This window comes from Staurois parvus, unplaced genomic scaffold (genome assembly GCF_062004578.1).
Source record: "Staurois parvus isolate SC_StPar_1 unplaced genomic scaffold, SC_StPar_1.0 ptg000362l, whole genome shotgun sequence".
Lineage (NCBI taxonomy): Eukaryota > Metazoa > Chordata > Amphibia > Anura > Ranidae > Staurois > Staurois parvus.
Genome location: NW_028318158.1, coordinates 11,850,409 through 11,876,178, shown reverse-complemented (window position 1 = coordinate 11,876,178; position 25,770 = coordinate 11,850,409). Strand labels below are relative to the sequence as shown.

The following is a 25,770-nucleotide window of genomic DNA, read 5'->3' as shown; positions in this document are numbered from 1 at the left end:
CCAGTTTCTGAAACTTCATCGATAGTCAATTGACGAAACTGAGATTTACAAAGAGCTGGAAAGGGCATGTCCATCGGTGAGGAAATATTATGTGTATATCAAGGTCAGTGACAGCGTTTAGCTGTCAGCATCCTTATCTATGTCACTGTCATGGAGTTTGAGAAGACATGCAATTTTAAAGCAACAAATAATTTGAAAGATTTGAGCATTGCTTAAAATAATAGGGAGACCATTTGGCCATGTAGGATTTAAATATAGGGTGATAAGAAGAATTACTGAGCATCACATGTGCCCGTTTTCTATACTAGGCTTTCCCTGACAAAACTAGGCTAATAAAAACGTTTTGCCTACATGCCCTAACTAGGGATGAGGTTCCGGTCTGCTGCTGCCATAAGGTTGTAGTGAATCCCTTGAGTTCATGAAGCTTGCAGGTATGCTGCCAGAAATAAGCAACAGCCTATAATGCAGGGAATAGCATTTCCCTGGTCAGCAGAGTCACAACAGCCAATAATTTGAGGGAATAGATAACCCAGCCTCCGGGGAACATGCCCTACATCTACTACTGGGTGCCCCAAGTCTCAAGGTCTGCCAATTTGCTACATACATTTGCTTCGGTGCAGAGCTGCCAGTGCTGTACACCCCTAGCCACCATATTAGTTGTGGGCAATATTGCCTGGCCTAGCCAGTTTCCATGTGTATTCACAGAGGCCCGCACAATTCAGAAAAAGGAGTTCGTGTGGATGGAGTGATAAGGACCTGTTGGTAGTGCGTCATTTGCTCCTCCTCCAGCACCACCCACATGTGTTCCTGCTGGTGAGAACAGGAGTAGTGTAAAGAATAGGAGCGTCCTGTTCCTAGCAGTGTACCCTGCATGGTGCTGCTGGCTGAGCTGCTTCCAGAAGAAGAGATCAGGAGGAGAAGAGTTAGTACTGGTCTAAGCAAAGACTTAAGTGAGTAGCACAGTGTTATACTGAAATGCTGGAATGGGTGCTTGGGCTGCCTGATATATTGGGCACGGACTGTACAACCAATGCTCTCTGAGCTGTGTCTGATTAAATATAATCTGTGGAGGGATTTATGACTGCTGCTGTTATTGTGGCTGTGCTGTATTGTTGGGGGATGGGAGCAAAGCAGCTTTCATGCCTCTAATACATTACATAGGGTGGTGTGTCCTGACCCCTGCACTATATACATTACACACATCTGACTCCTGCACTATGTACATTACGCACACCTGACCCCTGCCCTATGTGAATTGCACACAATGGACCCCTGCACTATGTACATTGCACACACCCCTGCACTATTAGTATTACTTACACCTGACCCCTGCCCTATGTACATTTCTTACACCTGATCTCTGCCTAGGTCTATTACACAAACCTGACTCTTGCACTATGTACGTTACATATACTTGACCCCTGTCCTATGTACATTATATATACCTGAGCCCTTCCTTATGTACATTACACATACCTGAAACCTGCCTTTTCTACATTACACACACCTGGCCCCTGTTCTATGTGCATTACATTCTCCTGACTTCTGCCCTATGGCCAATACATAAACCTGACCCCTGTGCTAAGTATACTGCATACACCTGACCCCTGCCTTACGTGCAATGCACACACATGACTTCTTGTCTATGTACATTACGCACACTTGACCTCTGCCACATGTAAATTACACAAACCCTACCCATGTCCTTTGTACATTGCACCTGACCCCTGCCCTATGTACAATACACATACCTGACCCCTGTCCTACATATATTACACTGGGGTTTAAAGTTATTTTTTAGCATTAAATGCATATTGTAGCGTATGCAAAAAAATTAAAACATTCCCTGGAAGACAGGTAGTTAATCCCTATAATCCTGCCTCTACTCCAGTGGGCATTAAAGCTCTCCTGCTTCAGGTTCTACTTACTCCTTTGGCCACAAACGTCCCAGCCCCTTTAAGCTCTTTTTTAAAGGTCTCACTTCAGCAGCGCTCTACTCAATGTTCTTCTATTTGTGAAAATTGTATCAGGATTTTGATAAAGTGGAAGTTAGAATCAAATTAGGGTTAAAGAAAAAAAGTAATTTAATTCTTATGGATGACTGAACTATGATTAGATTTCACTTAACAGCCATCTATTATTTTTCTAATCTGCACACATTTGCTATTATAAAAAGGCAGAATTTTCAAGCGAGACATTCACAGCGACATTTTTTACTACATTTGTCAAATGCGGGAAAATATGTTGACATGTGACTTCAGTAGTTGAAAAAATTTACTGTTTCTGTGCGCATTGGGAAGGAAGACTTTTTGTACCCTGAGAGCTGGTGGGGGGGGAATCACTCTGTAGGCTGGGATGGGGGAGTCTCTGCAGTCCAAAGAGGAATTGTGTTTATGCACATTGAGGTTCCTTTTTTTTTGTTTAGTAGGGGTGCTGTTGGTGCACACTAGAAGCTATTACAGCACATTACAGAGTTCAGTTGGTTGGGCACTTTAGCATATTTGTGGGGGGTCACATTGACACAGAATAATAGGGTCTATATTCTGCACACAGGGTCATTCATATCTCAAAATGTAAATAGGTTTGCTTTAAAGCAGTTCATTTGTTATCATGACCTATTTATTTAATGCCGTGCACCCCAATGCATGGCACATGCAAGTGCTTTGCTCATTACTGTAACAATTCTTTAGGGTGGCATTAAAAAAAACATAACCGCATCACACCATTATCCACAGATTACAGTGTGTTAGATTGCGCATTATAGTGTTACCATAAGGCATAAATGTGAAAGGGCAATACAACATGCGCTACTTTACAAACCTTTTAAAACTTTTTCTTCTGAAAATATTTCCCTGTATATTGGTTCCTTTTCTAGATGTGCTTTGCTCTAATAACACAGTTGCCATATTTTATATATAGTTATTTTGTGTTCCATTTTAGCCAGTGTCCTTGAGCAGTGATTTTCTGCAGGTCTTTATGTGTGTTGTGGTCAGTAACTCTCTCCCATGAGCAGAGCGCTGTCAGGTGATAATGACTCTTCATTGGCTGCAGAGCAGGCATGTTCTTTGCTATTCTCGTAATATTATGTTTATTGCTTTATAGGTTTTGTTTCCTATTGCTGCTGTGAATTTATGGACATTCTGCAACCTTTGCATTATATATACATTATGTAGCACACCCTTGGGTGATGCTTGGCTAGATATATAGGTTCGGCTCCCACCCGAATCTGGTGACACCTCCAAATATACCCAGAACACTTTGAATATTTTTTATGGGTTTTATTGAAGAAGACAAACCCTGAAAAAGAACTACCGTATTTTTCGCTCCATAAGACGCACCTGACCATAAGACGCACCTAGGTTTTTGAGGCGAAAAACAAGAAAAAAAATATTCTAAACCAATGGACTGCAGACACAGTACAGGGGATGACCAGAGACTGCGGACACAATACAGGAGATGACCAGAGACTGCGGACACAGTACAGGAGATGACCAGAGACTGCGGACACAGTACAGGAGATGACTAGAGACTGCGGACAGTGCAGGGAATGACCAGAGACTGCGGACAGTGCAGGGAATGACCAGAGACTGCGGACAGTGCAGGGAATGACCAGAGACTGGAGACAGTGCAGGGAATGACCAGAGACTGCTGACAGTGCAGGGAATGACCAGAGACTGCAGACAGTGCAGGGAATGACCTGAGACTACAGACAGTGCAGGGAATGACCAGAGACTGTAGACAGTGCAGGGAATGACCTGAGACTGCAGACAGTGCAGGGAATGACCTGAGAATGCAGACAGTGCAGGGAATGACCAGAGACTGTAGACAGTGCAGGGAATGACCAGAGACTGCAGACAGTGCAGGGAATGACCAGAGACTGCTGACCTTTGGGGAGGGAGGGGGAGCGGGTACCTGAATTTGACAGGTACCCGCTCCCACTTCCGCGGAATTGTCCTTCGTTCTTCTTCCCGGGCCGGCTTCTGTGACAGCCGGGTGCCCACTGCGCATGCGCGAGAAGCGCTGCGCTTTGTGAATGGCCCGGCGCCTTCTGGGACCTGTAATGTGTCCCAGAAGACACACGGATCATTCACAAAGCGCAGCACATGTGCAGTGGGCACCCGGCTGTCACAGAAGCCAGCGCGGGAAGACTGTGCAGCGCTGGAGCGAGGAACAGGTAAGGCCCTGCAGGAGACAACAGCTGAGCGGCCAGCCCGGTATTCTGACATGGTGGCGGCAGAAATACCGGACCGGCCGCTTTATATTCGCTCCATAAGACGCACTGACATTTTCCCCCCTTTTTTTGGGGGAAAAAAGTGCATCTTATGGAGCGAAAAATACGGTAGCTGATTTAACACAGGTAATGTACATAAAACACAGATACCACTTTGCATAACACAGTTAGTAGGAAATCACTCTTCACTCGCCAAAGACTCAAAAAACTGACTAGTATCACATGAGAGTGACATTGACACATGAAACAATAACTGTTAATGAGGTTTAGCAGCTTATTAACATTTGTTATAGCAGTACTATCTAGAGCAGAAATGTCCTACCTAACCACTGGCCAGTGGGATGAAACTTAAAGTCTCTCAATGTTGGGGCCCTTTAATCAATGGAAGAGCGCTCACTCTCTGCATGGGAGAGTATTTGTAATTCAGGGGTAGCAGGACAGCACAGTCCCCTTTAAGCAGAATCTTCCAGTGAACATTGCAATAGAAAGAAACAACCCTTCCACAAAATCTTTACCATACAGGTGAAATCCTGATATACTGACACTTGCTCAGTATATTCAAAGCAGCAAGCTTCTGTGGGGACTTGAAACTAAGCACACTCTTCAGCCACAGCACAAGTCTTGAGGAGACAATCACCAGTAATATACAGAGACAGTTCTCATCAATCAGCAACAGGAATAGCTAATTCTGAGCAGCTTGGGCTTTCCAAGATCTGTGTCACTCTGACAATTAGAGAGCAGGCTTTCTCATGACCATTCTCCAGAGATGAACAGCAAATGCAGCAATATCAAAATCCCCTTTCATCACAGAGTACTCACTGTTTCTGGATTGTCCTCTAGATAGCATTAGACAGTAGTAGAAATCCTCTCTCTTTCAGCAGCTCCAGACTTTGAGAGACACATGCACTTGAGTGGCTGTAATCCTGAGTGTCAGGCAGGACAATCCTTGATTTGCACACTGTCCTCCTGCAACAATTCCTCTGCTACACACTCCCAGCCTAGCCCATGGGCTCTAGCAGCACAGAGAGTGAGACTCTACACCAGTGTGGCTTTACACCAGGAGCCTTTGCTCCATGCGGTACCCTGAAAATGTCTCCTTCCGCACATGTGTTTCTTCTTCCTTTTTTCTCTCTCCTCCACAGCCAATCATCAAGTCCAGCTGCAACAGTGCTGCTATGGGTGGGTCCTTCTCAGCTGTAGCAACAACCAATCAGAGCACAGTCCTGCTTTCCCTGTCTGTCACTCACAAAGAGGGAAAAGAAAAAAAATGCTTTGCAACTGCTGTTTAAGATTTAAAGCAACCAGCACATCTCTCTCTCTCTCTCTCTCTCTCTCTCTCTCTCTCTCTCTCTCTCTCTATATATATATATACATATATACAGTTGTGTTCAAAATAATAGCAGTGTGTTGAAAACAGTGAATAAAGCTCAAAATCCTTCTAATAGCTTTTATTTCCATACACACAAATGCATTTGGAACACTACACATTCTATTCCAAATCAAAACATGAAGAAAAATAGATCAAATTTGTGTTGTTCCTCTAAAACAAATTAAGAAAAGTGAATATTAGACTGTTCAAAAAAATAGCAGTGTTTGTATTCTTTACAAACTCAAACATTCACTATATAAACTGAAAAATGTTTGAAGATTTTGCTTTCCTTTGAATCACTTAATGAATATTTAGTTGTATAAGCACTGTTTCTGAGAACTGCTGTACATCTGTGTTGCATGGAGTCAACCAGCTTTGGGCACCTGTGAACAGGTATTCCAGCCCAGGATGATTGGACTACATTCCATAGTTCTTCTCTATTTCTTGGTTTTGCCTCAGAAACTGCATTTTTTATGTCACCCCACAAGTTTTCTATTGGATTAAGATCCGGGGATTGGGCTGGCCACTCCATAACATCAATCTTTTTGGTCTGGAACCAAGATGTTGCACGTTTCCTGGTGTGTTTGGGGTCGTTGTCTTGTTGGAACACCCATTTCAAGGGCATTTCCTCTTCAGCATAAGGCAGCATGACCTCTTCATGTATTCTAATATATTCAAACTGATCCATGATCCCTGGTATGAGATAAATAGGCCCAACACCAAAGTGTGAGAAACATCCCCATATCATGATGCTTGCGTAACCATGCTTCACTGTCTTCACAGTGTACTGTGGCTTGAATTCAGTGTTTGGGGGTCGTCTGACAAACTGTCTCCATCCACTAGACCCAAAAAGAACAATCTTACTTTCATCAGTCCACAAAATGTTGCGCCATTTCTCTTTAGGCCAGTCAATGTGCTCTTTGGCAAATTGTAACCTCTTCAGCACGTCTTTTTTTCAACAGTGGGACTTTGCGGGGGCTTCTTGCAGATAGCTTGGCTTCACATAGGCGTCTTCTAATTGTAACAGTACTCACAGGTAACTTTACACCTTCTTTGATCTTCCTGGAGCTGATTGTTGGCTGAGTCCTTGCCATTTTGGCTATTCTTCTATCCATTCGAATGGTAGTTTTTCGCTTTCTTCCACGTCTTTCAGGTTTTGGTTGCCATTTTAAAGCATTTGCGATCATTTTAGCTGAGCAGCCAATCATTTTCTGCACTTCTTTATATGTTTTCCCCTCTCCAATCAACTTTTTAACCAAGGTACGCTGTTCTTCTGAACAATGTCCGGAACGACCCATTTTCCTCAGAATTCCAGAGAGAAATGCACTGTAACCAGCATGTACAACATTTGCTGCCTTCCTTCCTTAAATAAGGGCAATAATTGCTACCTGTTTTTCAAAGAATGAATGACCTCACTAATAGAACTCCACACTGCTATTATTTTGAACATGCCCCTTTCAATTAGTGATTCAATTACACAGAATCAGCAGCATGCATGTCATGACTGTTGGGTCTGTTGGATTTCTATTACTCTACTACACCTGCTAGTAAATTATTTGCCATGTACAAATATCATTTCTACCAAAAACAGTGATTGATCAGGTGAGTGATGTCTGACTGCTATTATTTTGAACACAACTGTATATATATATATATATTTTTTTTTTTTCTTTTTTTTTTTTTTTTTTCTTTTCTTTTTTCTTTTTAAGATGTATTAGATATATTAGGTGTAACATACTGGGAGAAGTTTAATCATACTGTGTTCCAATTACCTCTTTCCCCCATTCATTTGTATCTCTAGACATGTATTCATATTAGAAAGAGTATATGTAAAGAGAGGAAAGCCTACATCCAGAAAAATGGTTCATTGCAATCTATTTTCTGTAATGCACTAGGGAAATATACAAGAAAGTCATTTTCCTTGAGAATATTTTATTTTATTTATTAACAAAGGTAGACTGAACTCTCTGCAACGTCTATGGCTAAACGATAGAGGGTGATTTATAAACATGGAGAATGTGGCCAAAACATCCCATTAAATAAACAATAAATTCCTGTTTTGTGTGGTTGCTGACAAGTTGAATTATATGCTGAAAGTAGAGCTATATGCAAAACTTTTTTTCATTTTGGATAGAGTAAGGGAGGGTTATAACCCCTATCAGTATTTATTTATTTTTGCCATCTGTGATCCATTGGGGTGATTTACCTTCACTCTCTGACCAATAGCCTAAACAGCAAGTGTGTGGTAAATGAAGGAAATTCCTTGGGGGCCCCTGGGTCACCAGAACTAATGTCCTCATCAGAAGGTTTCCTCTCTATCACCTTTCTGGGGTCAGCCCATAATTTGGGATTTTCTTTCATTTTCACTTTTATTAATAATGGTAAACAGGACAAATAGAGAGAGAGGGACTCTCCCTAACAGGGGTAAAACCAGCTATAAAAACCTAATAGGTGTTCTAACCCATCTCCACTCTGTCCAAAACAACAAAAAAATGCTTTAATTATATTTAAATTCTTATGTTTCTTGGATATCTCTCTACTGTTGGGCACATCTTGTTACTGCAGTCCCTGAGATATACAGAGTCCATAAATATCCTTCTTATAAATTTTGTTTAAGATTACTTTTGGGGGCCCTATTCATTCTCCCACTAGTATACACCAGGTCTAATGGTAATTTAGTGTAGAAGGATATAACATAGAGGAATACTAGCCTTACTCCTCACTACTTTGACAGCTGCCCTCTAAGCAAGGTCCTCGATGTCCTCATGTGCAATATTTTACTGCTGGTCTGGAAATCTACATGATGGTTTCAGTGAGGGTCCAGCTGAATGATCAGAGAAGAAGTGTGGCTTAGTGGGACTGACCATCCATTACAGAACTGGTAGAGATGACAAAATAGGAACAAAATAGACACCATAAGGCTTGTGGATACACTGAAGAGAAAGTGGGAGAAAAATAAGCCCTGACATTGGTGCCAGTGGTTTAAAATATTTCCATTGGTGGTGAATATGGGAAGAATAAAATAGGTCCCATTGTATAATGGGTATGCTGTGTAGGCCACTAGGGTCTGTTTTAATGGTCCCCTCCTCTGGGCTATGCCAATGAGTAACCCTGCTTATTGAACCCCCCCCCCTTTCATCCCCCACTTTTTTCCCCTTTTTTTCTCTTTCTTCATGACTCTCTGTCAATTTCTACCCTATTTATATATCGGATAGATTTGGTGGGGTCCCTCTAGCAACTGTAAAATTAGATACCTGTTGGGTGTACAATGTCATCTGCCATTAAGACAGGCTCCTGGACCCCCTTCTCACCACATGCACTACTTTCATACCATACCTTATGTACCGTAGCCTGACCTACATCTGGCCTTCCATCTATCCTTATAATGATCTTCCGATCCTATCTTCACTTGAGGCCCCTCAGATTACTTTAGCAATTTGCACTTTGTTATTCATTACCTGCCATGCATGGATCGGATTATTTTTCCAATCTATTCTGTTGTTTTTCATTCTTTTTCCTGTATTTGTTTATGTACTAGAAACATTTATAAATAAAGAATGGAAAAAAAAAGGTCCCATTGTAAGTGTTAGTGGGATAAATCGTCTCGTTGTTGATGTCAGGGAGAAAAAATAAGTCTCATCATTGGTATCAGTGGGATATAATAAGTCTTATCTTTGGTGTCAGTGGGATAAAATAGGTCTTGCCATTGGTTTCAGTGATAAATAAACTTTATGCTGTTGGGGTTCATGCTTACTTACCTATTAACATGCTCCCACACTGCTGCCCCTTGCCAGAAGCTGGGACTATACTTTGTCAGTCAGGCTGAGGATCACTATGCCTTACAGTCCACCATTTATAGAACTGGAGCACAGAACATTCCAGCACTTGGCACTCTGTGCTACTTTTTTGCAGTATCAGGGACATTTGACAACTATGGGTTATTGACTCAAAAATGAGATTTGAAATGGCAGTCTATATATTTCAGTTGTCCTTTAAATCCTCCATTACATAGTAGAAGCTCCAGCAATTTTAATGTTTACATTCACTTTTTTGAGAATTTATTACTCCTCCAGAAAAAAAATGAAGCACTTTCTAAGGTTGGTATTTGTTACTGAGATGTATTTTATCAGTGTTGCTCTTTCCATTCTTTTTTTCCTGCACTAATTGGTCAGTTTTCCTCCCTACGCACAGATTGCGACAGCACAAGGGAAAATGTCTCCTGATCCTTTTCACAAACTGTCACATTCCCTGCCACCTTCAACCTAACTGTCATCGCATTGCATTGTCTTTCTTTTTTTTTTTGTTTCCATGTCGTGTGTTAATTAGCAGACTTTCAAGCGATAGCCTACAGTGTCACCTCACTGAAAGGTAACTTCAATAAAAGTTTCTCATGTGCCACGCTATTTGGAAGAGCGGGGCACTCTCTTGTCGCAGCCTAGCTCTTACCTCCTGATGGTTCTCAGAAGCGTCGATCTCGCCTCGTTGTGAAAAGTTATAATGACGCTTGTGGGTGGAAGATCCGATGAGTAGTGCAATTCTGTACATCTGAAAAGGAGATAGAGAGCAATTACGCTGTAAGCATCATAGATTTACAGCTCATCATTTTCACACATAACTTCTGACTAGTTAAAGTCCCATTTATCTCTCAGCAGTAAGGCATTCTCTTCCTTGAAAGGAAACAATTTTCTCTTTTTTTTTTTTTTAAGCTAGTAAAGCTAAAGTTTAATATGGTACACCACTGCTTACAGACCCAAAACTTTTTTGTTGTTTCATTTTGGTAGAAAGGGAAAGAAATAGAAAATCTTTCAGGGTTTTCATTATTCTCTGTGTCCCCTTTAGGAAGATTTATCCTCACTTCCTGACCTAGGGACGATTGTCAGCAGAGGAAGTAAGTGAAATGATTCCAAAGGATACAGAGAAAGCAGTAAAACCCTAAAAGAAGTAAAACTTTTTCACAATCTATTTAAAAAATGTATATTGCCTCTAAATTCCTATTCCTATGACTATTTCTAACCATAACAGGGATAATCTCCCCAACAGGAACACAGACAGCAAAACTTTTAACCATTCCTCACTCTTTCCAATTAAAAAAAAGGTGTGGGTTGGTGTTTCACTTTAACAGTAAAGATTCTTATATTATGCAATTATGCAATCTAAGGCCTTGGGGATAAAATGTAAACCTTGGCAGAAATGTTTATTCCAGGCTCCCCCCAACATATTTTTTTTTAATCAGGTATAATTTTATTGTACAAAAACATAACAGCATACAAAAACAGAAGTATAAGGTTCCAGAGTACACCAGTAGCCAGTATTCAATTCAGGACCAAAAAACACACTATCAAATCAATATGTAATATTGACAATCCCCGATATGAGTTACAAGTATATCTGAGATCTTTAAACCTGCAGTGAAATTACATTATATGACATAACAATTGCAATGGTTTTTAACCCAGATCTGTTTTTAACACCCCCTGTATTGAAAATTAACTCATTCCAAATGGAGATTGTTACCCATATGGTGGACTCATTCCTGATGAGTTGGCGACTGTTCAGACTTCCAATATTACAAGATAAACCGTCTTGCCTGGAACAGAGCTTCAGAGGGCTGCCCTGGTAAATTCCCGAAGGTTATAACCATCCAGTATCCCTAATACTCAGTGTTTAAGGTCTAGCGAGATATTAGTTTGGAAAGCTGGGTTGATAGCTCAGACCAGAGCGCCTCCTCCAATATATTGAACCAATAGAGTTCCTGCTGTCAAAATGAAAAAGCCTGCAGCAACCCACTTATAATTATTTTTTGTTAATAAAAGTGGAAGTTTATTCTCTCCTCTGTCACTTCCACTCATTGCCAACAGGACATAAAGTACAGTGAAACCTAAACACTTTCAGTTGTAGAGGGGAAATCTTCCAAATGGGAATGCCTGGTTTGGTGACAACTGTTACAGATGGGACTTCTCCTCATTTCCTTTCATTCATATTACTGTTGTGTCACTGGAACTGCAAGTATGTAGAATCTTCCCAATTAGGTCATAGGAGGTTTTAAACCTTTGTGTTAATTCTGAACACAATAGCACAATGATATGAACCAGTCCCTGCTTTCTAGATGCTGGTGACTTAAAGCCTAACGTCTGGAATTAGACAAAAAAGTGGGCAGGGGCCCACTGCAAGGGTTAAATTCTAATTATGTCTAGGGGTAAATAAACAAGCACTATTTCTTACCCTAAAACCTGCTCTGGCATCGAGCTGGTCTGTGGATGGTCCTTCGGTGACATAATTTGCATTATATGTAGGGAGCCCCTTAGAGAAGAGGCTTCAATTGACCAATTGCACTGTTGGAAGGACCCTTCTGTAGTGAAGAATGGGGTGAACATTACACTTTCACGCATTGCTAGACTTCACAACCATTTAATCCTTGCATTAAGGAAGGGGGGGGGGGCACTACAAGGGTAGATTTTTTTGCTGTGCCAAGGTTGGGTGTTATGTCCTTTCTATCATCAGACACACATGCCAAGGAGGAAGCCAATTCATTTACCCAATATGGAAAATACACGGATAACATAATCATAGAGCTCCTAAGGACTGCAGGAACCAGTGTTGATCTCAGGTATGGGAGGAGGCTTATTGCCCATGATTAGCTACTGGAACAGATTCTCTGAGCATGGGAAAGAGGGGTGGAGCTTAGCATGGCACCTCAGAGGCAGGAACAGAAAGTGGTCAGTGCTTATGTGGGGTAATCTCCCCAGTGGGGACATAAATGATAACAAATAAAATCTAAAGGAGGTGAACCTTCTTGTCAAATTTACAACTTTTATAACCAGTGCATGTTTGTCATTCTCTGTATTATGTCAAATAATGCATGTATTTAACAGACTCACAAGATTGTTGCAGCATGTTGGGCCACTTTCACCATGTCCTTAGTTCCTAAATTTGAATTATATTTATAAAGAAGTACTTCCCTTTTGTTCTGTCTTCTAGAGGGAGGTCATGCATGACTTTAGTGTGTCCTCTGACATGGACTCCAGGCGCCATCTTGGCGGAGCCTGTGTCCGATTGAACACTGAGTTCTCCCGAGATTTGGATGACCATCTTAAACAGAGGGAAGTTTTCATAACTGTTGTTAAGTCATTCTTGGCAAGTCCCACAGTGCGGGGAAAGTAGGTATAGAGAACCACTTGTGAGGGAGAGATAGGCTGAGCCTAGGGACAGTTTACAGTGGATAAGAGACAGACTAGGGACATCACAGACACCTCCTGTTTGTACCCATGATGGGAAGAAGAAACTTATCTGCATGTAAGCAGCGTACCAGTCTGGAGTGAGCTGTGCATGGTTGGAACAGTGCAACATCCCTCTTAGTCAGAGTGATTGGCCACAAGCAATTCTGCTTAAGAAAGCAAGCCTCCAGCAAACTATTGCATGCATGTCTGTGTCCAAATGACTCACGTACCCATTGTACCTACATAACTTCACATAATTTCATACTTGTGTACAATTGTTTAAGTGTAATAAACAAAATAAAAAAAAGCCTAAAAGAGGTCCTACCTCATCCCCTACTCTTCTAACAAGAGGTTTTTATTAATGCTTGCAATTCCATTGAATACACTTTGTTTCATTTTCTGTTCTCGTGAGAGGAGAAGATTAGAAAATCTTCCCAGTGGTAAAACTTTTTTCCAACTCAGGCCTTAGCAAACAAACAAAAAAAAATGGCTGGAATTCAACCTTCTACTGAAAGATTCAGCAATGGATTCTCTCACCTCTGCTTCCACCTTGTGCAGGTGATGAAATGTATTTCCATCTCTCTTCACAACTGTGATGCCATTCCTCACAAAGCTCACAGATTTGAAAAAAATGAAGAAAAAAGAAAAAAATGTTTAAAATCCCAACTGAACAAGTGAAAGTTGTGAGATGATCCCCCCAGATTGGCGGGGTAGGTGTCAGCCCCAGCTGGCGACAGTATCTGTTGTATAAGCATCAAAGTTTTCATTTAATGCTCTTTCAGAGCTTTGTGGTTGTGGCGTCTAAAATTGACTTCCTTCACATCAAAGCTTTTTGTATTGAGCTGCCAAATTAATCTTCTTTACACAAAGCAACATTCTCTTAAATATTTTATTACTTTCATCCGTTGGTTTGTGATGCAATGACTTTACGAATGCAGCAGTGTCTTACCAAGGAAGATCAGCAACTTTTTAATTATGACATGAGCTGGTATAATGGATTCCACCGATGCTGTGTGTCGGTAGCAATGTTAACTTTTTGCTTATGTCTAAAGGCTGCCAGTCTGCTGAATATTTCGACATCAGAAGGTGCAGAAACTTTGGATGGCTCTCTCACCACTCAAAATAAATGTTCCCCATCTTTTCTATGAAGTAGATGTGAAACCTAACTGTATGAAAATTAGTTTGCTAAAAGCCTGGTGTAACCTAAACATGACATTTTTTTTTCTATGTAATAATGATGTTCACCTACAGCATTTTCTTTCTATGTTGCATCTCAGTGCTGCTGATCTCCTGCCCTCTTTTTTGAAGCAACTTTCTGTTTACTTGCATCCTCCAGTGAAGACTGCATGGCATTTCTCAGGGCAGGTTTCCTGATGATCACAACAGTGGACCATGTATGTATAATGTGTATTGAAATTGTCACTTATAGTGTCTATTGAAAGCCCATGAGGCAAATAGACATTGCAGGAGCATGACTGAGATATAGAGACAGCGTGTTTCACCCTATAGCAAGAAATGTCTGAACAAGGACCTTCATAGGAAGATCAGCAGGTGTTATTTAAATGAAAGATTCAGATTTAATGTAAAATATACCTTTAAAATGATAACAGCTTGCATGAGATTTTAGTGATTGTGTGTACAAACTTATATAAAAAAAAAAAAAATGTGTAGCGCTATCCCTAAACTTGCTAAATAAAGCATATACCTAACTAATCAGAATATAACAGTGCTTTATATAAAGTGCAAAGTCTCTCTGCAGTATGTGCAATTGAAATTGTGCAATCCGTGTACTGCCAACTGTAGATAAAGTGCAATAGTGCCAATCGCTAACAAAAAATCACTGCACACATCTGAAAAAAACATATATACCGTATTTTTCGCTCCATAAGACGCACTTTTTTCCCCCCAAAAAAGGGGGAAAATGTCAGTGCGTCTTATGGAGTGAATATAAAGCGGCCGGTCCGGTATTTCTGCCGCCACCATGTCAGAATACCGGGCCGGCCGCTCAGCTGTTGTCTCCTGCAGGGCCTTACCTGTTCCTCGCTCCAGCACTGCACAGTCTTCCCGCGCTGGCTTCTGTGACAGCCCGGTGCCCACTGCGCATGTGCTGCGCTTTGTGAATGATCTGGTGTCTTCTGGGACACATGACAGGTCCCAGAAGGCGCCGGGCCATTCACAAAGTGCCGCGCTTCTTGCGCATGCGCAATGGGCACCCAGCTGTCACAGAAGCCGGCCCGGGAAGAAGAGGGAAGGACAACTCCGCGGAAGTGGGAGCGGGTACCTGTCAAATTCAGGTACCCGCTCCCCCTCCCTCCCCAAAGGTCAGCAGTCTCTAGTCATTCCCTGCACTGTCTGCAGTTTCTGGTCATTCCCTGCACTGTCTGCAGTCTCTGGTCATCCCCTGCACTGTCTGCAGTCTCTGGTCATCCCCTGCACTGTCTGCAGTCTCTGGTCATCCCCTGCACTGTCTGCAGTCTCTGGTCATCCCTTGCACTGTCTGCAGTCTCTGGTCATTCCCTGCACTGTCTGCAGTCTCTGGTCATCCCCTGCACTGTCTGCAGTCTCTGGTCATCCCTTGCACTGTCTGCAGTCTCTGGTCATCCCCTGCACTGTCTGCAGTCTCTGGTCATCCCCTGCACTGTCTGCAGTCTCTGGTCATCCCCTGCACTGTCTGCAGTCTCTGGTCATTCCCTGCACTGTCTGCAGTCTCGGGTCATTCCCTGCACTGTCTGCAGTCTCTGGTCATTCCCTGCACTGTCCGCAGTCTCTGGTCATTCTCTGCACTGTCTGCAGTCTCTGGTCATTCCCTGCACTGTCTGCAGTCTCTGGTCATTCCCTGCACTGTGTCTGCAGTCTCTGGTCATCCCCTGCACTGTGTCTGCAGTCTCTGGTCATTCCCTGCACTGTGTCTGCAGTCTCTGGTCATTCCCTGCACTGTGTCTGCAGTCTCTGGTCATCTCCTGTACTGTGTCTGCAGTCTCTGGTCATCTCCTGTACTATGTCTGCAGTCTCTGGTCATTCCCTGCACTGTGTCTGCAGTCTCTGGTCATCCCCTGCACTGTGTCTGCAGTCTCTGGTCATCTCCTGCACTGTGTCCGCAGTCTCTGGTCATCTCCTGCACTGTGTCCGCAGTCCATTGGTTCAGAATATTTTTTTTCTTGTTTTTGCCTCTAAAACCTAGGTGCGTCTTATGGTCAGGTGCGTCTTATGGAGCGAAAAATACGGTATATAGTCCATAAAAAAGAAGTGTCCAAATTCGACAAAAAAACACACAAATCTTCATGCATGTGCTCACACGTGTCCACACTATGTGAATCCAAAATAGCTGTAGTGGCCCCTCACCTCCTTGCCAAGACCCCACAGGGTCAGCTCGCTTTAAACCAGGACACCACTCTGATGACTCACCAGGTCTTACACTTTATCTGTAGCCTCCTCCTCGTTTTGTATACAGACAAAAGAACTCATATAGTGTAATACTGTTTAATCAATTGAGAAAATCAACATAGAAAAATTGCCTACTCACATTTAGTCTTCTTATTACATGTCTTCAATACCCCATGCTGTGAATCTCCTGCATGGGTATTAGATACAGGGATTTCAAATATGGCCGCCACGCCGGAAATGACGTCACCGCGCTCCCAGAATCCTCCTCGCGTACCGACGCGTTGCGTCACGGTATCACGTGACTTCCTCAGGATTGTGTATCTAATCCCTGTATCTAATACCCATGCAGGAGATTCACAGTATTACACTATAGGAGTTCTTTTGTCTGTATACAAAACGAGGAGGAGGCTACAGATAAAGTGTAAGAGGCGGGGGAGGACCTGGTGAGTCATCAGAGTGGTGTCCTGGTTTAAAGCGAGCTGACCCTGTGGGGTCTTGGCAAGGAGGTGAGGGGCCACTACAGCTATTTTGGATTCACATAGTGTGGACACGTGTGAGCACATGCATGAAGATTTGTGTGTTTTTTTGTCGAATTTGGACACTTCTTTTTTATGGACTATATATATTTTTTTTTTTCAGATGTGTGCAGTGATTTTTTGTTAGCGATTGGCACTATTGCACTTTATCTATAGTTGGCAGTACACGGATTGCACAATTTCAATTGCACATACTGCACAGAGACTTTGCACTTTATATAAAGCACTGTTATATTCTGATTAGTTAGGTATATGCTTTATTTAGCAAGTTTAGGGATAGCGCTACACATTTTTTTTTTTTTTATATATGTTTATTTCACTCATTTTGGTAAGGTGATTTTTGTGTCGGCAGCTTGGTGAATAGGGCCCCATTTTCAGCGCAGGGAGATCTTCCGTGTGTACAAACTGTATACTGTTATAAGTGGTCACTGATTCTTATGATGCAATGAAAAAGTGTAAAGTAAAGAAATAACCAAAATAAGTAAATGAAAAAATAAAGTTTAAATAACAAAAGACTCCCTAAATTATTTAAATTTGTTTGTAGTTTGCTGCAAATTTGAAAAATATTTTTTTGTAGTTTTTATTTTTGCCACTTCCTTGTATTGGTGATCATTAATAGTTTTTCTATGTTGACAAGCCATATATGATCACCAGGTCAAAGGGGGACATGACAATTGTGAATGGTTTGTTGATATACAAGACCCATGTGATTGCAATCATGTGGCTTTTGTTTATCAACAAGCCATTGTTTACATAACAAAGGCAAGTCCCACCCAAAAGGTAGGTAATGACTTTGTTATGTACCATCACCAGTCTATCAGAAAAAAAAATAATAATGATTGGCTGAGGTTCCACCTTAAAAGAAAAGTTCGGGAATAAATGAAAAAAAAAAAAACATAACTAGAATTAGCATCACCACAATGGATGCAGCATCACTCACAGCTGTTCCCCCACCACCCTTCACCTTTCACCACCAGTGATCGCTTGGTTCTCAGTCTTCACTAAGCAGAGAGCCAGTGACTGTCAGTCATCATCTCTCTGCTCTGCTCCTCCAGCACTCACTGGAGCACTGGGTTGTGGGTGCAGCTGGCTCAGGCTCTTGGCGGCTTGCTGAGAGGCTGATCCAGCTACCGGTCAGGAATCTGGGTGGATCCCAACTTTAAAGTTTGGATCTCCAGAGCCTGGACTGGCTCTGTGAACTTGGGTCACAGGAGTGCAGAACTAAGTGTCTCAACTCCATCTTTCTGCAGACACAAACTAGTCTTCATGCCTGGGTCTCATAGCTCAATCAAAGAAGCCATCCTCCTCCAGCATTCCAATCAACTTTGACTACTTCCCAGAGCCTAGAACCAGGTAAACCCCCTTCTGCCTGCTGGTGTGTCTGCATTTGTGTTGTCTTTTCACACCATACCTAGTGCCAAAACTTCCAACCTTCTCAACTACTGCTCACTTTATTTCTTACTACACAGATTCTTTTTGAAGTACAGCTGGAAACAATGGAGTCACAGATGTCTTAGTGCTCCCAAAAGATTATCCCACTTCTCCCCCCGGGAAATCTGTATTCAAATATTCATACTCCAGCACTACCTTTGATGTAGGGGTCTACCTTCGGAAAGCGCTGATGTTGAAGCTTACCAATGTGGATGCTGTCACTGCCCATGGCAGTGTACAAACAGTGACAGCCTGATGGCCTGAAAGTGTACTGATCTGACGACTAACCTTCTTGGGCCTCAGTGCTGTCCCATAGAGTAGGCCACCCAATACCTGAAAGCTTTGCTCCATCACAGCACTGGAGTGAGGAGGAAAAGCGATGGGATGGCTGTGTCTTTTTGGGAACTTTACTGAAGAGTTCTCAAAATGTCACAAATACATTATAATCAGAAGATTGGGTACACAAATTTAGCAACAATATAGATACTCATCAATGGTTGATGCTCACCTTTTCAGTTACATCACCATCTTTCCCCAGAGGAGTCACCACAAACCTATATGGCTGTTCTTGTTTGTGCTCTCTCTATCTCTACTCAAAACAGAACCCTCCTCCTTAGCTGCTTCCACTGATTGACCTCCACCTCATCAACATAAGCCCTTTTTCCAGATTGGATAAAATGTTCCACCAGAGTACAGAACTCCACAGTAGGAAAGTAAGGTCATATCCCTTGATAACCCTGTACCACTTCCTACACTGTAAACTTCTGTATGCCTTTTTCCATCACAAGTGAACAAAATACTGAGTTCTCTGTCAGCTTGGCCCAGCTATTGCAGCACATAAACTGTTAGGCTCAAAACCTTCATCAGTATGATGTATTTAAAGAAAAGTAACCATTCCCGCTGATTGTTTTACAAGCAGAATTACCTCCGCGCTCGCTGACAGTTACATAAATGTGTCACCGAGATTTTTTTTTTCTAATTTGTTAAACGACAAAGCCTCATTATATTTTTATTATCACCGTTTTCCTTGATCGCGGCAAATTCACACTGCGTTCTGCCTCGATTTCACTGTCTATTTATGCAGCTTTCAATGCCTATTTTTAACATTGTTACAGCTGCAAGTCTTGGCATTGTGCTGTGCTTTCCTATATATTTTAATGTACGTATTGTAAGAGGGAGCTGTCAGCTTGTTTCTTATTAAGTCTGCGGATAAGTGATCACCGTGCATTATAATGTAATGTGTCATAATCGCTCCAGAAAAAAATAGTTCTACCTGAGTGTGAATAATGACATCCATTCAGACTCTTTTCTTATCGTTTCATGATTTTTTTTCTCTTCCACTCACATTTGCAGCTTGGTAAAGCTCGGCTGTCCTTACGATATGAGACATTTTTTAACAGGCTGGATAATGATGATAAAGTGGCTTTTGACAAGAGTTTAAAAATTTGGTTTTGCTGATAGAGTTCACTAAATACAGTGTGATACATTGGAACACTGCCATGAAATGTAATATAGCTGCTTTATTAATATATAATCTGCTATATGAAGAGAGGGATGCTGTTATTAGGCTAGCTTGGTCCATTATGCAAAGGTGCCCTGAGATAAGTATATGCTGTAGATCTAAATCTAGGGAGCATATGAAATATACTGTACATAAAGTATATGGACAAAGCTTTGTGGAGCTTTTTGGTTTACTTCCCATACACTCACCTTTGCAACTTTACCATCCTCCACTCTTCTGTTTTGATAGGTCAGGCACTGAAGTTGAAGAAGACCTGTCTCAAAATTGTCATTCCAATTCATCCCAAAGGTGGTTTGGTTGAGGTCTGGGCTCTGTACAGGCCAGTCAATTTTTTCCACACCAAACCTATCAAACCATGTCTTTATCCATCTGGCTTTGTGTACAGGGACACAGTCATTTTGGAACAGAAAAAAGTTTCCCTTCACTGTTGTCACAAAGTCTTAATATGATGTAGTATTAACAAAATCCGTCACTTAAAACACTTGAACTCAATAACTTGGAGGGGTATCTGCATACTTTAGGCCTGATGACGGTCAGGAGTCCATATACTTTTGCCTATATAGTAAAAAAAGCTTGTTTACGGTATATTGATGTACATGGTTTTATTTAGTCTTTATTCAAAATATTTTCTTATATACCAGAAATTAGAGTGACACTATCATCTCTTTCTCTCATTGTAGCCATTGTGCCATTTATGGTGGTAGTCTGATACAGTCAAATGACCCCCTTCTATTGTTGCCAGTGTCTAGTTGGATCCCTAGCTATTTTGACAAAGTACCTTCCTCCTCCCTTCTTTCCCACATATTTCTATTTGCCTGTCACAGTGTTAGGCTGCCAGTGTAGGTGAACCTAATTTTAAAGGTTTCTTTTTTAATATGGCCATTACTCTTTAAAAGAGTCTAATTTATGTGAGAATAAAATCTAATACTTTTTCACTAGCTCGGCTGTTGTTGACCTATGTAATGAAGGTTTGTATTTTGATTACTAGTATAGAGCGTGGAAAACCAGAGGGTCAAGCTTAGCTTATTATTATTTCATATGACGCAGTTACGATCGTATATTATCTCTATTTTATGCAGTGTAACAGTCTTATATTATTTAGTTTATTTAGTGTAACAATCTAGGAAGGAAACTGGGAGGATCCTGGACTTTCAGGCAAGATGAGGTCCTGTATGTTATATATATTCCAAATTCATCACCCTTGATGCTATGTTGTAAATTTACTATCATGTTTCTCCATTTTTACCTCATGCTGCACATTCTCCATCCCGTAGGGGTGCCGAGAGATTCTACCTTGCCTAGGGCACCATTTGGCCATAAAGTAGGTTGTTTTTTTTGTCTGTGTTCCAGTCTTGAGTCAGCACAAACATACAAAATTAAGCAGCACAGTGGTTAAGTGGTTAGCACCTCTGCCTAGGAGCTCTAGGGTTGTTGGTTTGAATCCTGACCACGGCACTACCTGCCTGGAGTTTGCATGTTCTCTCTGTGCCTGTATGGGTGTACTCTGGTTTCCTCCCACATTCCAAAGATATGCTGGTAGGTTAACTGGCTCCTGTCTAAATTGGCACTAGTATGCGTATGAATGTGAGTTAAGGACCTTAGATTGTAAGCTCCTTGAGGGTAGGAATTGATGTAAATGTATAATAAATATGTATAGTGCTGCATAAATTGACGACGCTATATAAGTACCTTCAATAAATAAATACATTTCTCAGCCCACTTACCAATTAGCCTCCAAACAGACCAAACTGACCCTATCAATTCACATTTGCAGAGGAGCCACATCAAGGCTCCTCTGCATACTATGGCCCTAGCTCTACATAGTATCCAAGTTGAAGCATACTGTGTATAGCAGTGGATAAATTAAGTGGAAGGTTGCCTGTCTTGAGATTCAAAACTGAAATTAAGGAATTATTTGTGTTTAGCCACATTCACCTTATTCCAGCAGCAAGAATCAGCTGGAATGGCCGGTGCATGTGAATAGTGGCAGCCACTCAGCTTGTACAAAGTATTGTCAGGCTGTGAGCGAATGTTGCTGTTCGCTTGTATCTGCACACCAAGCGGTTATCTGCAGTTAGGGATGGGTGTCAGAGCCAGACGTATCTGACTAAATCCAGGCTCAGAAACCGATCCCTAACTGCAAGTAACCACTTGGTGTAAGGCTACATATGAATAGTGATCAGGGGTGGACTGACCATTTGGAAACTCGGGCACGGCCCGAGGGCCTAGGGTCAGTAGGGGGCACCATGAGATGCCCCTGGTACCTTTTTCATAGGATTTTTTGAATTTGGGCAAGGACACAGGGGCCCCATGATCCCCTATTGCCCAGGGGCCCCATAAGTTGTCAGTCTGCCCCTGACAGTGATGTCTGTGTTGAAGTGTGTTGCATTAAAATGCAACATGTAAACATTTTAACACAATGTTGGACAACGCAGTGTTGTAGTGTGAACTACACGTTCTAGTGTCTATACGTTGACCTGCATTTTACAAGTGCAAATGTAGATCAACGCAAATCAAAGCATGTTAAAACATGCATAAAGTAGATGGAAAATGACATCAATTTTCCATGCATTTTACTGTTAGCCGGTGTAAATTCAGCTTTATAATGAATTGGTTTACATTTACTTTAAAAAAAGGATGATGGAGAACCAGAAAGGACTAAAAAAGGTTATAGAGTAGGCAGTGTATGGGAGGAAATGAAGATGCATTAATGGGACTTAGTGCACTGAAATGTATTAAAACAGAAGATTCATTATTTTTGACGGGAAGAAAAATCAAGGCTATAATCAGGAGGAACATAAGGCAAGAACAAATGAAAGTTTATCCAAGACCAGTTCTTTGTCTTCATAAAATGTAATATAAATTATGAACTTCTCAAGTCACAGCATATTATGCAAATACAGACTGTGGAGATAAATAACTTGGTCTCCCAAAGACTTTAATATTGGTGTCTCATCAGGCAAACATGGTTTGTAGACCTGTAGATGCCCAGTACTAGCCATTTATTCAGTAAGACTTGGGAAGTGTTGGAGTGGTCTTAAAGAGAACCTGTGCTGTGGAAGCTGTGTCCATAAATAGCAGGCCAAGGACAAAGAATTATGTCACCGATATTGCTAGTGGTCACTACACCTGATCTTTTCCCCATTACTGACTTATCATGCCTTGTTCTGCTCTGTGTCTGTTAGTGGTAACAGCCATCTTGGTGATATAGGACTATGCTTTCACATGTCAAAGTTGCTCTTACCCCGTTCCCAATGACCAGTGAGCTCACAACTAGTTGAGGAAATACCAGGAAGCAGCAGGAAGGGTTAAGGGAGTAGAGATCCATAGAATGGATGATGCAGAAGAAGGGAGATTCTTGCACTGCAGTTCCTTGGGTTCAGCTTCCTCTCCAGAAAGGAGAATAGTGAGCTGTACAGTAGTAATATCACCAAATCTCACTCCAAATCTTGGCAGACTAGCAGTCAGAGGCAGTAGTACCTTAGATCCCACACTGTAGATATATGGGTATGGAGGCTTAAGGCACAGGAAGCGCATTGATAATTTTCAGGAAAAATTCAAGACAAAATATAAATATTTAAGGGTACGGTTCATGATACAGGCACAGCATATCTAGGCATTTGATCAGACCCTCTGAAGGACTTTACTCCTGGCAGGAAATAAGCTGTTTAAAAAACATAGTAACAGCCATATACTGTATTGCACACACATTTGGGCGCATTTAGGTGCATAGAGTGTTACTGGATTAAATTAGCTAGAATATGGATTTATTCTAGCCACTGGAATGCATTAACACTCAAACGCACCTAAACGCATCTAGCATTTAGACACGTTTATACAAGTTTAGGCATATTTTTTCCGCTCCTCCTGAATGCTCCTCCTGAAATGCTCCTCTTCTAATATGCCTGTAAACACCTATGTGTGCATGGTCATATAGGCTTACATAGAGGTGTTTTAACAGGCTGAACAAAACCCTCAAATGCCTGTAAAAGTGGTGTTTTTTAGCCCAGCATGCATGAGGTCTTAAAGTTACTGAAAGGTCCACTTTAGGCAGATGTTCCAAAGCTCTATTTCAGGCAATTACTAGCTGATATTAAACTAGGTCAAGCATTGAGTGAACAACCCTTGCAGATACATAAGACTTTGCATGTATATTAAAATGCCGTTTCAGTGATTTCTCCCCGTTTTCTTGGCTCAGAGCACATTCTGCATCCCAGCCGAAACTCTCCTGGGAGTACTGCTTGCTGACTGTAGTAATTCCATCCAAATTGCCTTTTCCCCTGCAATTATGCACAGGTCACACACTTGAAATTAGATTGTTGTAACTGATGTAGAATTTATTAATTAGACAGATTAGAGATATAATAATATGGGTATTCTTCATAAGAACCCTGGTCTAGCAGAGGAGCCAGGTCATGTCTTAGATGCAGAACTGTCAAAATCACTAAATACAGCCAATTATCACTAGGCATTTTAGTTATGTAAGCAGTACTGAAGGGAGATGGGAGCAGTGTTTTCTCCAGGGGGGTCAAGTGTTTCAGCCCTTGTAATACTATTTATTTATTCATCTCTGAAAGAGTGTTACGTATGTTGACAGTAGTTTTAAACAGAGCTTTCGTAATCACCTTGCACAGTTTTATCCTACAGCAGCAGAATAAGTATAACTGAAGACTGCAGAACAAATATGTCTAAATTTCTCTACTTTAACTTCCATTCCACCAGTTTCATTTGCAGAAAAGTATGAATCCTGAACTTCTGTTCACCATTCAGTTTAGTAGTGGTTTGCGTATTTATAAAAACCTAGGAAAACGACTCTAAAGGTGATTAAAGCGGACTGAAAATGTTACAAATAAAAAAAGAATCTCAGTGAAAGCTATATAAAAAATAAAAGCAAAAATTAGGGAAAAATGTAAAAAAGATACCATTTCTGTCACACTCGTCTAGGCAATGGAGGCTTCACTTGGCCTTCTTGTTATTGATATTTGGAAAGCTGAGGGTTCCAGATCCCATGAGAATGAGCTTCTACACAGTGCTGGAGCTTCGTCATGAGATATTTGGGATTCTCAGCTTTCCCAGGATTCTGCAGTCAGCACCAGTGACATCATCAGCACCTACAGGTAAGTATATTTTACAATTTTCTTTAAAAGCTTTGTTCCTTCATAGCTTATACTGAAAATGTCTTAGTCTGAGGGCAATGGGGATGATACAGAAGAGAACCTTGCATTTTTGTCAGTTTCAGAGATCTGAATATCTCAAACTGGTTACCAAAGCATCTACAATACAGTATTTACATATATTAAATGACATGTTGACTACACATTTATTACACTCACTGGCCACTTTATTAGGTACACCTTGCTGGTGCCAAGAAAATATCCCTCACACCATTACACCACCACCACCATCCTGAACCGTTGATACATGGCAGGATGAATCCATGCTTTTATGTTGTTTATGCCAAATTCTGACCCTACCATCTGAATGTCTGACCTCTGACATCAACAAGGCATTTTCATCCACACAACTTCCGCTCACTGAATATTTTCTCTTTTCCGGACCATTCTCTGTAAACCCTAGAGATGGTTGTGTGTAAAAATCCCAGTAGATCAGCAGTTTTTGCTGAAATTAATCCTATGTGTAACCTGCTGACTTGTATCTCCTGTGAAATCTAACACTTGTACTAGGCACACACAAGGCAGTGAGGGAATTCAGCTCCCCTTCTCTCAGACTGCAATAGAGAGAGAGCCAATCAGAAGAGCCATTAAAGGAGCCAATGATAGGGACTTTCTCAAGCAGGAGGTGCACCTGCAAAGCACTGGTTGACAAAGTCCGGAAGTGACGAAACGCGTCCAGGGCACGTGACGTAAGTGAGGTTGACAAAGTCCGGAAGTGACGAAACGCGTCCAGGGCACGCGACGTAAGTGACGAATTGTCGTTCCTGGAAGTGTCGTGGCAGCCATTTTGGAGTCTGGAGCGCATATTGTTTGGCTGTACTGGGACTCTTAGTGCACCCCTGGTGCTTTTCGAGATAAAAGATCAGTGCTGGGAGAGATTTGTGGGGGTTACCACTAAATGGCTGT

The 25,770-nt window shown here is 41.6% G+C and overlaps 1 protein-coding gene across 1 annotated transcript in view; it reads right to left on the bottom strand.

The window, feature by feature from the left end:
• GALNT14 (polypeptide N-acetylgalactosaminyltransferase 14) overlaps positions 1–25,770 on the bottom strand; it is a 600,541-nt gene that overhangs the window by 212,989 nt on the left and 361,782 nt on the right. Inside the window, exon 3 of the mRNA XM_089685116.1 lies at positions 10,047–10,145. Within this exon, the coding sequence (XP_089541242.1) occupies positions 10,047–10,145 (99 nt within the window). The remainder of the gene's footprint in view (positions 1–10,046; positions 10,146–25,770) is intronic.